This window comes from Leguminivora glycinivorella, chromosome 11, assembly GCF_023078275.1.
Source record: "Leguminivora glycinivorella isolate SPB_JAAS2020 chromosome 11, LegGlyc_1.1, whole genome shotgun sequence".
NCBI classification, from domain to species: Eukaryota; Metazoa; Arthropoda; class Insecta; order Lepidoptera; family Tortricidae; genus Leguminivora; species Leguminivora glycinivorella.
This window is the reverse complement of record NC_062981.1, coordinates 19,009,293-19,024,906: the sequence shown is the minus strand read 5'-3', so window position 1 is coordinate 19,024,906 and position 15,614 is coordinate 19,009,293. Positions and strand designations below refer to the sequence as shown.

At 35.6% G+C, this 15,614-nt stretch overlaps 2 protein-coding genes across 4 annotated transcripts in view; one reads left to right on the top strand and one right to left on the bottom strand.

The window, feature by feature from the left end:
* The window catches only part of LOC125231412 (chloride intracellular channel exc-4), a 98,491-nt gene extending 87,402 nt beyond the window's left edge, over positions 1 to 11,089 (bottom strand). For 2 of the 3 annotated variants that reach the window (XM_048136861.1, XM_048136860.1), the window contains exon 1: positions 10,926 to 11,089. In XM_048136861.1, coding sequence (XP_047992818.1) covers positions 10,926 to 10,994 — 69 coding nt within the window. In that variant the 5' untranslated portion in view covers positions 10,995 to 11,089. The remainder of the gene's footprint in view (positions 1 to 10,925) is intronic. The other variant, XM_048136862.1, reaches the window with a different exon arrangement.
* Positions 11,090 to 11,848: 759 nt separating this feature from the next.
* LOC125230800 (pre-mRNA-splicing factor Syf2) lies at positions 11,849 to 12,727 on the top strand. Its single transcript, XM_048136024.1, has one exon. It carries the CDS (start codon positions 11,956 to 11,958, stop codon positions 12,664 to 12,666), a length of 711 nt encoding a protein of 236 aa, XP_047991981.1. The 5' UTR covers positions 11,849 to 11,955; the 3' UTR covers positions 12,667 to 12,727.
* Positions 12,728 to 15,614: the final 2,887 nt, after the last annotated feature.

Genomic DNA, 15,614 nt, shown 5'->3' with positions numbered 1-15,614 from the left:
AGGGTTTGATCACTATTTAGGAAAATGCTAGAAAAGTGAATAAGAGATTCATGAACTGGAATATTTCTACTGCAGGGTGGTTGGAATATTCCTATTGAGGATATATGTATTTTGCATTGATATGATGCATTTAGGTAGTTGATACTTCTTTGACATTCGAATCAGAAAAAATATGAATATTTATGAGCATTATGACACGAGTCAGAATTAGAACGTCAAGACAAGATCAACTGGAACTTTTGAAAATTGAAAGTCTGAAATAAATATTGCATTAGAAAAGACAGAATTTTTATAAAAAAGTACACACATTAAAATGCTTGAGAACGAGTTATTTTATTAATTGTCAAATACGCTACATAATATCAATAATTATCATTTAATTATTGTCATTAACTTAATTAGACCCAATGAAATGTGGCGTTATAAAATTTGTAAAAAATACTTTCAGTGACTTTCACTAGATTCAGCGTTACATGCACAAAAGCGGATTCGATCGTAGATCAACAGTTTCAGAGGCGTAAGTATCATAGCAATTTGCGGAATGCCAATTAAAATTATATAATTCAGCGCGGCACATGATTGACGACCAAAACAACGGTTAACGGCCGCGAAACACGAAATACTGACACACACAGTCACACATACGACACAATACACGGCTAGATGTGTCGACTTGGAAAACGTTTCAGGCACTGCTGGGCAGTGAACACCGAATGGGTTGTGACGGCCGAAGAAAGTGTTGCCACATGCTCGCAGAAATCAGATTTTTCGTGACTTTCGGTCGTCGTTTGTAGCATGTGGGACAATTTTACCTTTTTTTTTTTGTCATAATAGCAAAGCCGTCATTGCCGACTATAAAATTAAGGAATAACAAATGCAGTTCTACCAAGCTGACTTTCTATAAGTATGGCGCCATCGCCATTGGATGCTCTTTCTTTTTACTGTCAATTCTACTTAATGTAACCTTAGCGTGCTCGGTCATATTTAGTATGTGTTTAAAACGCAATACTTTTCACTGTAAGGAGCGACGCAGTCGGCCAAACAACGAAATAAATGAGCATCGACGTGTGTGGTGCTCAATTCTCACCGACCAGGATCATACTTTACCAAACCAGTAGTCGGTTAAGAACAGCTTATAGTCCTTATATGACAGATAGAGGTCGTACAACACTGGTGTGTTGACTTGACACCGAGCTAAGGGAACCACACTAGAACCACACATGTGTTAAGCCTTATTACATAACTATAAGGTAAACTTTTAAGTTGAAGTTGTATTGCTGTGGTCAGGAATTCTCAGGTGCTGCAGGTGGTCAGGAAGGGCTAATTGGACCATAATTAGGACCAGCTTTTGGCTGACAAATCGCGAGTCCTGGGTGAGTAATGGCACACTTAGCGGGACAGCTTAGTGGTGACATTTTGATAAGTGAGATATTTGTAGTGTTTGCTATGTGATAAGATGTGAAGTAAATGGATGGAAGTGTATAAGCTTCGTATTTGTATTAAGTCCTATAAATTATCATTTTATAATGTCATGTTGTAGGTGGTGGTATAAAAGCAATAGTGAATAGATTATTACCACACTTCGGACACTGGATATCAAATATATGAAAGAGGTGCGTTCCTAGCACAGTCTTAAGTTCGTGTAGGTGAATGCGTACTATGCTTGTATGAGTGAAATATGACAGGTCGACTGTTCGCGTTTTTGACAGGCGGTAACTGTGAGGTAACCGAGAGCGGGTGGGCGGCACTTTCAGCGGCGAGCGGGAGTGGCCATACTGTACGATAGTACTCTTTATTATCATCATCACCATCATATCAGCCCTTTATCGCCTCTCTTCTAGTAAACTGGCGGACCGTATGCTTGTTTGCCACCGACGTAGTATTAAAAAAAAAAAATTGTCCCGGTCCTGAGTTAGTCTCATCCAGTTGTGACCCGCAATTTTCCGGATGTCGTTCACCCTCTTTATTATACTGTGCTATTACTGATCCGGTAAGCTCGATCTTGAGCTGTGTCTTCACTTTACATCAAGTCTCAATCGGGCCAATTTAAAATAAAGTAACTTTCAATATGTAGATACAAAACGCGAGAATTTGAAGTGTTATATTACGATTATAGTAGAGCGGCGAGAGGGTCTCTGAAAAAGTTGATGTGACTGGAGAGTATACTGCTGACAAGTGGTATCGTTGTGATCGGTAGACTTTACTGAGTACGAAATAATGACTTGTCGCATTCTCAGACTGTGGGGGGGTTAACTACGACGTCACAAAGATCGCGGTCCCGGGTTTCAATTTTTTGCCAATTTGTCTAGAACCCCTTATCCAATTTTGAAAAATGAGGTGTCGATTGAAAGCGTATAACATGCTGATTAAGATTTCTTATAAGTGAAAAGTATAGGTTTGTTAGTTATTTTTTAATTAACAATAATGCAAAAAATACTTTTTTTACTCTCTTTTTTGATTTTTGTGACTCAAAAAAGCAATGAAAACGGCCACTTAGCTAAAAAATATGTTATATGAATCATTTAACTACATTATTAAGCTATCTGTTGATTTTTAAATTTCTACGATCGGATAATAAATAAGCAAACTACAAGCACATACCTGTAGGCGGGGAGTACCGCTTGACGCGCGTTTCCATACATTCGGCGTCTACCAAATTACACCTTTGCGCAAAATTCGTTTCAAGCAGATATACCTCTAATCTTATTCATTGTAACCTATCAATATTGGTATCATTTAAAAGTACAATTAAAGTACTTTAAGAAACAATGTCAATCATTTTCTTAAAATCAATAATCGCCAGTCTGCGGTGGTTACAAAGGAAAAAAGTGGGTATGGAATTTGGCTGGTTTCCTAGGTTTGATACCCTAGACGAGTTTAACAGGGAAGGTAAAGGTGACATATGGGTTGTTCTCTGGCCTAAAAGCTACACAGAGGGTCAGGGGAGAAAAAACTAGGGTTTAAGTTTAGTTTTAAGTTATTTTTTCTTTTATTTGTTGATTTTATTGTGTTTAATTTTTTTTGTAATTTTATCAAGGATACACGTTGGTTTCTTTTGCTGAAAATTCACTTTTTTATGAGAAATGTGATGAATTTCATGGCATTTTCCGATAGAGACTAAAATTAACTTTCAAATAAGGCCACATATACATACTTTTACTTATATAATATTAAGGGTAATACCAAGTAATACCGTTTGAACTCAAACGACTTAGAGGTGCGGCTTTTTGACCCAGTAGGTATTAAAAAGTAATCTTAAAATCAAAACGATTAGACTTCGGTCGTTATACACATTAAATCACTAAAATGAAGTTACCTTTAATGTTTTAGTAATTATAATCATTACTTTTAGCCACTTTTCTCAGAACATAATTATTCGACAGAAGTCAAGATAACATTAAGAGCATATTTATTATTAATAATGCGTTATAAATATGAAATAGTTGTTGGGGTACACTTGTTAAGTACATGCAGCTCCTGCAAATACACTCAGAGTCAAAAAATCACACATCTCAATCGTTTGCGTTGAAGCAGTATTGACCCACATATTAGAGAGCAGGGCGCGCAGGGCACCTCGTAACACTATGTGTGGCACTGAGGAACCAGTGAAGTCAGGTCTATGGATTGCTACACTGCTGTCCCGCTTGCACTACTCCGCCGGGGCTATTACCCTTAATATTATATAAGTAAAAGTATGACTATGTGGCCTTATTTGAAAGTTAATTTTAGTCTCTATCGGAAAATGCCATGAATATCATCGATTTTTTCATAAAAAAGGGCATTTTCACAAAAAGAAACCAGCGTGTATTCTTGATAAAATTACAAAAAAATTAAACACAATAAAATCAACAAATAAAAGAAAAAATAACTTAAAACTAAACTTAAACCCTAGTTTTTCTTCCCCTGGCCCTCTGTGTAGCTTTCAGGCCAGAGAACAACCCATATTTGTCACCTTTACCTCCCCTTTTAAACTCGTCTAGGGTATCAAACCTAGGGAACCAGTCAAATTGAATCCCCGCTTTTTTTCTTTGTAACCACCGTAGACTGGCGATTATTGATTTTAAGAAAATAGTTGATATTGTTTCTTAAAGGACTTTAATTGTACTTTCAAATGATACCAATATTGATAGGTTACAATGAATAAGATTAGAGGTATATCTGCTTGAAACGAATTTTGCGCGAGGTGTAATTTGGTAGACGCCGAATGTATGGGAACGCGTGTCAAGCGGTACTCCCCGTCTACAGGTATGTGTAAAAAAAAGTATTTTTTGCATTATTGTTAATTAAAAAATAACTAACAAAACTATACTTTTCACTTATAACAAATCTTAATCAGCATGTTATACGCTTTCAATCGACACCTCATTTTTCAAAATTGGATAAGGGGTTCTAGACAAATTGGCAAAAAATTGAAACCCGGGACCGCGATCTTTGTGACGTCATAGTTAACCCCCCTCAGTCTGAGAATGCGACAAGTCATTATTTCGTACTCAGTAAAGTCTACCGATCACAACGATACCACTTGTCAGCAGTATACTCTCCAGTCACATCAACTTTAAAACTAGACGACTTTTTTCAATTCCACCGCCTTACTATTATAACATGTTTGGATGTTCCCGAAAAAAGAATGCTACACTATTAAAACAGTAAATATTGAATTTACTATGTCACTGAACCCGTAAAATATCGTTTGACACATTGACGGACTATTCATCAAAATCGGTTCAATTTAGTCGCTATACACGTAAACACCAATTAAATTCATAAGGCAATAAATAAATCATTAAACGGACGTCCAAAAGACAAGCAAAAATAATTACACAGTGTTAACAATGTCAAGAACATGAGTTACGAACGGGCGCGCGAAACATGCAACATCTGGCCCCGTAGCCGAATGGCATTTCTCCGACGCCAAACGAAAGCGCTACGCCGCTGGCTCTGTCGCGCCAATACGCAAGCGCGATAGAGATAGATATCTACTAGCGCTTCGTTTCGTGAGCGATTGTGCCATTCGGCTAGCCACCCTGATAATAGTGATAATACATACCTACTTCGGTAATGAGATGGTGGACAATTGGACATGTGCTAAAGGCCATATTCCAGGCAATACTTCAAAAATGTCTGTACGACAGATAAGCAACAGGGGTGGTCAGTTAAGTGTACAGTCAAATGGGGTGAATAGGGATGCCGGGGTGAATAGGGAAGAGGCTTAAAATGTGATTTACCGGACATTTACTAAATATCTTCTTACTGAAAGTGTATCATAACAATTGAATAAAAAAGGGCAAATCACATTTGACGACCGGTCTGGCCTAGCGCGTAGTGATAGTGACCCTGCCTGCTACGCCGCGGTCCTGGGTTCGAATCCTGGTAAGAGCATTTACAATATTTGTGTGATGAGCACAGATATTTGTTCCTGAGTCATAGATGTTTTCTATGTACCTATATAATATAAGTATTTGTATATTATAAATATCGTTGTCTGAGCCTGAGAGAGACCTGCAACACAAGCCTTCTTGAGCTTAAAGTGGGACTCAGTCAATCTGTGTAAGAATGTCCTATAATATTTATTTATTTTAAGCCTCCTCCCTATTCACCCCGGCATTCCTATTCACCCCATTTGACGTACATTTTTGTCAGCTTTTTACCGATTTCACCCAGATTTTGGTTTTTAACTATGTTTTATTTTACACATTATTACGTTTTTAAGCGTATTTTTCGTTTTCCAACAGGGCTGGGATTCAGACCAAGCTAATTATGCAACAGGCTTCGTTTAAGTAAACGTAATAATTTCATCGAAGCTTGACGTTTAAAATTAACATTTGCACCGTCAGGGCTGTCAAAATCGCTGTCAACAACTCAACATAGCTTGGTATGGCTTTAAAGAGAATCAGGTGCCTTTGGTTGCTTAAAACAGTGAATTACCGTACTGACTTTTATTGGCCGCCTATTACGCCTAGACTTTACCTTCGAAACAAAATTGATATGATTTTCAATATGATAAGTGATAAATAAAAATTTGATAGGTATTTTAATCGATAATAATTATTCTATTTAAATCCGGTTGCGTCACGATTCGTAGTAATACTTTATACTTGAGTGATAATGATAAAATAAGTATAATTGTGATAATAAATATCCATTAATTGTAATTATTATTAAAGGTACGGCTGATAAGTGGGCTAAGTATGCTTATCATTGAAGAATAATATATTTATGGTTATGCTATTAGCAAGCATATTCAATTACTTAGTTGGTACTCAATAAATGGTCAAAGTTATAACTGGATATTGTGATGAGAAATCATTAGAATTATTTACTAAAATAGATGGGCCTACCATCATGACACTCTAGCGTAGCCGTGTTTGCATAGAAAATCGGCCCTTTCGCCAAATGTTCACTGTAATTTTTTTTTAAAGAGCTCTCGTGACATATATTATTTACTGTAAGTTTGAGGTTTCTATCTTTTTTATTTTCTGAGATATGATTTTTTTATTAATTTACATAATATCCATTTTTTTTCAACATTGGCTAATGCGATTCACTTGAACTTTTGGGACAATAATATACATGTAATGACTCACATGTTCTAGCAATAATATTTAATAGTGCCGAAAAAATCTTGGCTTAAAGTAGGAAACAAATCTTCAGTATTTTTTTCTCGCTTTTTAGAAAAGCGACACCTATAGTTCTTTGTCAAGTAATTGCTTATATAAAGGCCCGCAATATATATTTTTTTCAAAATAATCCAGGAGGTACTTCATACTAGAAAATGGAATAATAAAGGATACTACCCATACCGCAAACGAGCTACACAGTAAATAGGTGAATTTTAGTCGCAAACCTCTTTATTATTAACAATATTGGTACTGGAAGATTGCATTCATAAAGGTATTACGACTAAAATTCACCTATTTACTGTGTAGCTCGTTTGCGGTATGGGTAGTATCCTTTATTATTCCATTTTCTAGTATGAAGTACCTACTGGATTATTTTGAAAAAAATATATGTTGCAGGCCTTTATATAAGCAATTACTTGACAAAGAACTGTAGGTGTCGCTTTTCTAAAAAGCGAGAAAAAAAATACTGAAGTTTTGTTTCCTACTTTAAGCCAAGATTTTTTTCGGCACTATTAAATATTATTGCTAGAACATGTGAGTCATTACATGTATATTATTGTCCCAAAAGTTCAAGTGAATCGCATTACCCAATGTTGAAAAAAATGGATATTATGTAAATTAATAAAAAAATCATATCTCAGAAAATAAAAAAGATAGAAACCTCAAACTTACAGTAAATAATATTTGTCATGAGAGCTCTTTAAAAAAAAATTACAGTGAACATTTGGCGAAAGGGCCGATTTTCTATGCAAACACGGCTACGCTCTTTAAAAGATAAAAAAAAATGTTTTTTTTTAATTCATATTTCCATACAGATAGTATGAGGCCCAAGGACATTTGTTCTGAACAATCAATATCATTATACATATCAATTCTAGTAGTGGAAGCCGCTAGCAATAGCTAGTTTTTTATAAGAGAACACCAATACTATCTCTCGGCAAACATGAATAACAAAACTAAATTAATGTTTGAAGAGCATTCTTTAAGTCAACTTAATTTTGAATTTGAATTGGTGCAACCTCAACTTTACTACTTTATACAGTACTTTTGTAGTATATTTTATGGCATAAAGTAAAAAAGTTAACTGTACAAATAAGGCTGTGTGACTGTACTTACTAAAATAGACACCATTTACATAATACTTCTGCTGACATTTTAGTATTATGCTAATAGATGTGTGTTACCAATAACAAATAATCTATGTATGATAAAATATTTCAACTCTGCAAATGCAGAAAAATTCTACAAGAAATACTTCTTTTGAATTTTGAACCTACTATTCACCCAAATAAAGTTACCTTTTCAAAATATTTGTCAAGCAAGTGGTGTTAAAGTTCATTCAAAACAATTTTTACACAAAGATCAATAAAAATGTTCTAGGAACAAAAAACTTCTCTAATGTGCATCTGGAAAATAAAAGAAATAATTAATTATGTCTACACAATCGTTAACACTCGCCACATTTATTTTATAGGCATAAAAAATGTCAATTACTATGGTAATTGTGAAAATATTGCATAACGGCATTTGCATACAAGGAAGGCCGCATGACTGGAATATAAATTGAATTGGTTATGGCCCTTTAAGGCTGTTGATTCATGGACGGCTTTATAATTTATTGGATACATGTCCTGTGGCAATGTATGGACACTTAGTTTATGGGAGGAAGCGGGATAAATGTTGTCCATAACTTTTATTGCTGGTAATTTGTTTGAAAGTTGCTGAAGTTTTTAGTTAAACTTTTTACCACTTGTGTGACATGTTGTTTCTTTCTTATTATGTTACAACATACACCAGGGTGAGGGGTGGCTATAGTTATATCAAATACCTATCTCTATACATAGGTATGTGAAGTTTTCAGGAAAAAATGGAACATATAAAAATGCTCCTAAATATAGTACTTAGACATGATGGGGACAATACTGGGACATCTACCTTCAAACAGGAGTTCTTGTAGTTCATCTCATAAGATTCCATAAATAAAAACATGAATGTGACTTTGTCACCTTCAAGCAACTAGATAATTCTATATAATTAACAGCTTGCTTATGTTATGAATGAAAGCTAGTTTAAGTAGGCATTTGTTATTGGTACTTTTGTTTAGTAACTAGTTAACTAGTAGCCTCTTGAACTTTAACAAGAATATAAAAATAAGAGAGAATAGGGATAACTGCATTTTAGCCCAAATTACTTTAAAAATATTTACTCATAAAATAATTTACACTAGAGATGGGCCGAATATTCGGTATTTGGCATATTCGGCAAGTTTCGGTTGCATTGCCGTATATTTACCGAATAAACAAAGTAAATAACGAATGAAGATCTTACGCATTGGATAATAAGCTAGTATTTTAGTAGCTTTCTAAGGAACCACTAAGGAGATCATTGATACGTCAAAATATGTAAAAAAACCGTAGTTTAAGAATTGAGAAGAGTTCAGAGTTGTTTTAACTAAGTTATCCACTAAATCATAAGAACGTAGTTGTAGTAACATAATTATGTAACAATTATCAATAATTTAATAGTTTTAATCTCAACACCCGTTTTAAAAATATGGCGTAACCGAATATTCGGCCAAATGTTCGGTTCGGTAAGAGCTGAACCGAATGTTCGGCCGAATATTCGTATTCGACAAAGTCCATATTCGGCCCATCTCTAATTTACACATATTTAGCTCACAAGCTGAGTAATAAAACAATGTTCTAAAGTAGGTATAGGTATTTTGACATGACATTGGGTCATACATTTTATCCTCCTCTTATTAAGGACAGGAAAACAGTACATGAGTCATGATGACCAATGACTAAACATAGCCACATATTGATATAAGCAGTTTTATATCTAAAATAAAAACCATCCAGTTAGTTATGTAAATATTGGATTAACTTCCGAGAATACTGCACGATTAAAAACCTTACAATACAATCAAAGATTATGGCAAATCACAACAAGTGCATCAGAGCTCGCCAGATGGCCGGGAAACAAAACAAAGTCGCGTTGACCTACATTGCGCGCATTATACGTGCACTAAGTGCAGTAATACAGTGAAAACTGGATAAGTGGAACCTGGGTAAGTGGAAAACCTCTTTAAGTGGACAAAAGTTCTCGGTCCCGGTCCCTTAGCAACGAATTACCTCTATAAGTGGAATTTTGAGACCTCTATAAGCGGAATCCATTTTTTCGTAAATTTCTTATTTTTACCTCTGTATCTGGAAACAGCCGTTTCCGAAACCTCTATGAGTGGAATAACTTGGCGTAATAACATTTGTATTTTTAATAAACCCGCGCAAGGAGGGTAGTTTGTTTCGTTAACACTAATGTATTTTGTATGACATTACGTCCAGTTTGGTTATTTTAGCGGTAGTGTGGTGCCGTGCTGTTATCTAACGCAATGCCTAAGCGCGCAATCAAGTGTTTATCTCTTCGAGATAAATTAAAAATTATAAAAGACTATGAAAGTGGGAAGTCGCGTGCAGATATCAGTGTCCAGTATAGTGTGCTACAGTCTATGCTTTGTAGAATAATTAAAGATAAGGAGAAGATTCAATCTCAGTGTGTGGACGGGCTAGGGAAAACAAAACGAAAACGCTTACCGGAGCATCCTGAAATTGAAAAATGTTTAATAACGTGGTTAAAACAACTTCGTGATAAAAATTTACCTATTAATGGACCAATGATAAGAGGCAGGATTGTTTTATAAGTGTCTTCCTGACAAGACATTTACTTTGAAAGGAGAATCATGCCACGGTGGAAAAATGAGCAAAGAACGCGTCACTATACTCCTCTGTGCCAATATGTCAGGAACAGAAAAACTACCCCTTGTTAATTCATATCTACATAGTTACATGTTTGTATGTACATAACATGCATATTAAATAAAAGTTGATTATTTAAAACTTGATCTTTTATTTGCGACCTCTATAAGCGAAATTACAAGCATCCACGACCTCTGTTAGCGAGAGCCTCTGTAAGTGAAAAAACGTTTTATTTGAACCTGGTTGAGTGGAAAACTGGATAAATGGAAAACCTGGATAAGCGGAACTAAACAGCCGGTCCCTTGCGATTCCACTTATCCAGTTTTCACTGTAATATACTTTCATGCACAAGCGCCGTGCGCGCTGCCCCGCACACGAGCACTCCTACGCCAACAAACAGAGACACACAGCCTTGCAACACCATGGTAACCGACTAATCCCACTTAAGATGTTTTATGTTTCTCACGTTTGCCAACTCTTCGCGTTTGTAAGCGCGTGCCGCGTTTACGCCGACCCGGTAATCTTAACATAACACGTGCATAGTTGATACCTTTATGATCAGCTCGATCTCCGGAACGTCGCCGTTCGCTGTTCCATTCTCTGCGATTTCATCCGACATCGTGAACTCAAGAAACACTTCGGTTTTAGAGTATGTACGTTTTTACACACTTTTTCACACAACCGTCACCTTATCAAAACACCGATTGACTGACTCACTTCACTTCGTTCATGTTCGTTCGGCAAAATTTTGACGTGTGGCTAACTTCAGTTGCCTGATAAAAATAAGTAAAAACAATAATTTAGAATTGTATGGATCGATTTCTATGCATTATTGATGAGATAAATTAATTCAGGTTTCAGTTGTAATTTGAGATCAATTTTTAACAGCTTTAGCAACATGCTTTTACAATAATATCTCCGATGTTCAATTTCTGAACGTACGTTAATGTTACACTCGAAAAAAATACAAACATTTTTCTTTGCTGGCAACACACTCTGACATATGACCAAAGACTTTTACAGGGGACAGTGCAATCACTATTTATTGCCATGCGAAATTGAACCTTATCGCTAAGACAGAATGGCGATCGTATCAGACTAGCGAAAACGGTCCACATGAGAGGGCATTGTTTGGGCTGGTGTCTCTCTCGCACGTGTGGCCAGTGTTAATGAGGAGTAGTAGTATTTTATCTGTATATTACCTGACTTTATAACTTCTTATATTATTTTAGTGTTATATTAAGACCACGGTTTCGATATATTTTAAAGAATTGGCAAATAATTACAATGTAATTATTTTGATGCCAATATAATATTGGCATTGTCACTGAATAATGTTGACATTGTCAGTAAGTGCGAGAGGGACACTAGCCCAAACAATGCCCTCTCATGTGGACACACTTTTTGGCCTAACTACTCAATCTAGCTTAATATCTATGCATATGACGTCATCACCCAATTCACCCATAGCTGTCACGTGGCTGTCACTGTCAATTTGCTTGAGCTTGGCTTGTTTATTTGTTTGGTAATTTAAAGATTTCTACAAATTTCAATTTATTTAGCGAGATCAATAATCAAAAATGAGTGACACAGAATCAGCTGGACCGTCTGCATCAGGTAAAGAACTGACATTCGCAGAGAAACAAGCAGAACGCATGAAGAGACTGCGTACTCTCCACTCCGCCAGAAATGAGGCTAGAACGCACAATCACCAGGAAGTTGTGGCCGAAGAGGCAAGGAACAAGCTGCCCGCGAACTACGAGGCCAAGCGACGACAGGCGGAGTGGCTCGTCGATGACCAGAAGAAGCGAGACGAAGCGGAATCACTAGGCAAAGATTACGACAGAGTAAAATTGCTGAATATCTCCGCAGTCGAAGCGGAGCGTTTAGAGCGTAAGAAGAAAAAGAAAAATCCAGACCAAGGGTTCTCCACATATGAACAAGCGACAGTTAGACAATACAATAGATTAGTTAAAAACATGCCAACAGCAGATATGGAGCAATACGAGAAACAGAAGCAAAAGTATGGCGATGCATTCTATGGTGGGCCTAACGTGATCATCCACGGTATGCACCAGGACCGAAAGGAAGCTGTTGACAAGATGGTGGACGACTTGGAAGGTCAAATCGCCAAGCGCGCGAAATATTCGCGCAGACGTATTCACAATGACGATGCTGACATTGATTACATTAACGAGAGGAATGCTAAGTTCAATAAGAAGCTGGAGAGATTCTACGGAGAGCACACTGCTGAAATTAAGCAGAATTTGGAGCGCGGTACTGCCATTTAAGTTAGTCAAGATAAGGATTGTAAATACTAAATAGTGAATAAATGTATTGTATCTAAACATTCTTATACCATCTTTATATTATATTCTCCTTATTTAAATTATATTGTTATTGAAAAAATTGAGGACCTACATTGACTGATCTAGATGAGATATTTTATTTGTAGTGAAAATGCATTTTTGGTGTATATCTGGCCCTCTTCAAAAATGCTTTTAAATTTTGGCCCCAATGGAAAAAGTTGGTCCACCACTGGCACCACTGTTCTAGCCAGCCAAGAGTTACTATTAAAAACAAAATGACCACCCTAAAACTTGTTCTGTGAAGCAACAGCTGGGTTTAGTGGAGATGGGAAGAACAAGTTGTCCAAAACCAGTCACTACAATAATATGATTTGATGTCTACATTTAGTGGAGTACATAACATGTTGAAATAGGAAAAACTTAATATTTTGGCAAAACGTTGAAAAATAATCATATCTTGACTAGACGTCAAAAGAAAACTGTGAGTAGTAATATGAGATACAAAATTTGTCTCTCATACAAGACTATTCATGAATCGATACTGGTAGTTTGCCTATCCAATCCACCTGGGTGTTTTAAACATCTCCTGGAACTAGTCCCTGTGCCTGAAAACTTCAAGTATTCAATAGTTCCTATTTGTTGTGTACATGTGTCAATGAAAACAAATAAATGAAACAGATTTCAGTAACAAGTTTATTCTGATAAATGTGCAGATTAAATTACAATAGTAAGTACATAATATATAAAATACATACAAGTTTTAAATCTATGAACTAAAAGCTTTTGCCCAGTGACAATGCAAATAAAGAAACACATAGGTGATTACTAACATTTCCTACTTTTGTAACTTTTTGTGTTATACTGTACCTACCTAACTAATACTTTCAAGAAAAATACTGATAATTAATAACTTTTTGATTTTGACTAAGTGACACTTTTCTTATTTTAAATGCTTCAATGAAAATGTTACCTAATCTACCTAGATTGTTTTATTTTAATATAAGATTTAAAACACTGTATTGTAATGTGCTTAATCTGTTGGAACTTAGATTTATCAATTCCTCATTATTAAATGTGTCAACACTTAGCCGTCATAGTCTGCTATAGACGACAACGCTTATAGTATAAATAATGTCACCTTTAATGCATTTTATAACTTCAACTATTGCGTCGTCGGCGTAGTCGAAAAATTGTAAATACTGTAATCACCTATGTAATATTTACATTCAAATCACTGAACTCATGTAATACTAGCAGTAGACGTGGAGTATTACAAAATAAATTTACCACGACACTTGTAAAGTCGAAATAGAACATTTGCCCTTCTGGCACTTAGGTACATACTTTGCTATTAATAAAAGTATACGAATGTTTTACTTCGGCAATAAAAGAATCGCGCTAGCTGAGCGCAAAATAACTATGCGTATATTATATTACAATAATTCAGTACAGCGGTTTAAACTACGCTCTTTTTCGGATTCTATGTATGTATTAGAGAACCTACTCTACTCCGCCTTTTCTTAACTATGAATGTACCTCCTCCTTAGCCCGTTTGTTTACGCCGCCATCTCCGAGAAATAGTGTAGTCTAAAACGCGTTAATATCCTTTGTTCTCAACATATGGTTCTTATTGTTATATAAAGTAAAAGTTTTTAAAATTGGCTTTATGGATATTTTAAGGCAGTAAAATTTAAGTTAATAAAACCAACTGGTAAGCACATACTTTGAAATACCGTACAGGGACGTTACGATCATCAAAATTCGAATATAGCCTGTCTCCATCTATACCAAGCTTGAGTGTTATCGATAATGGGGTGAGAGACGAACAATTCGAAGTCAGAGATATACCAGATTCTATCGCCGCGCTACAAGTACATCCTGGCGGCCGCGAGTTCGCGGCCTACTCAGGGGTGGCGCGCGTTCTCACGGAATGCACGTTCGCACTTTCTATTGTTACTTTACGTCGCGAGTTTTTTTAAGGTTCATATGCGATGTCCGCGTGTCGAATGGCTAATAATACTTAGTTAAATAGACATCATGAATAAAATAAATACCATAGGACATTCTTACACAGATCTACTACTAATTAAGTCCCACGAAAAAGTTCAATAAGGCTTGTAATGTTGGAACTTGAACAAAAATATATAAATACAGTATATATACTTAGAAAGTACCCAAGACTTGAATATAATAGTATAACATTTTATGTGAGTATTAATTCGTTTTAATCCATAGGTAACCCTATCGCCGGACGCCGCGCACGTGCGGCTCGTTTCTTTGTAAGAATTTTGTAGGTATTTAAAAAGGCGGCATTTCGTAAACATCAAAGCAGTGAGCCTTCTGTACTTGTACTATTATATATTCTGTGATATTACCACTTTGCCAATGGAGCCCAGAAAAGTACATTTTAAAAACGTTTCCTTTTATAATGTGACTAACATTTTGCATTCAATAGGTTACGAAAAAATATATATTTAGTGACCCAGCAATTATTTTATAATCGTTCCTAAGCTGCAAAACAATATTGATGTGCGTTTAGGAAATGGTCAATGGCAATCTGTTTAGGTGTTTTATTTACTTTCTTAATTCAATATATTTTCTTGTTTTATGCTGAATTATATTGAATTAGAGCAGCTCAATTTCCATGATCGTTCTGTATACATTACGACCAAATGTATTTTTTGAGGAACACTTTAAAATATTTATAACAATAATAATTTAACATCTCAATTACCTATACATAATACCGACACATTTTATATAGAAAAGGACCATCGACTAGAAATCACAGTGTCGTTCAAATACTATAGTATTTTTGTGTATGTAAATATTTAAATTTTGTATGAAATACATCAAAATACTTATTGTATTGCATTAAAACGTGAACACAAGCTAAATATCGAACCGCAGGGTGCTATATTTACCCTGCC

Coding starts and splice junctions, on each gene's coding strand:
- LOC125230800 (XM_048136024.1), top strand. CDS start 11,956: ATGAGTGACACAGAATCAGCTGGACCGTCTGCATCAGGTAAAGAACTG.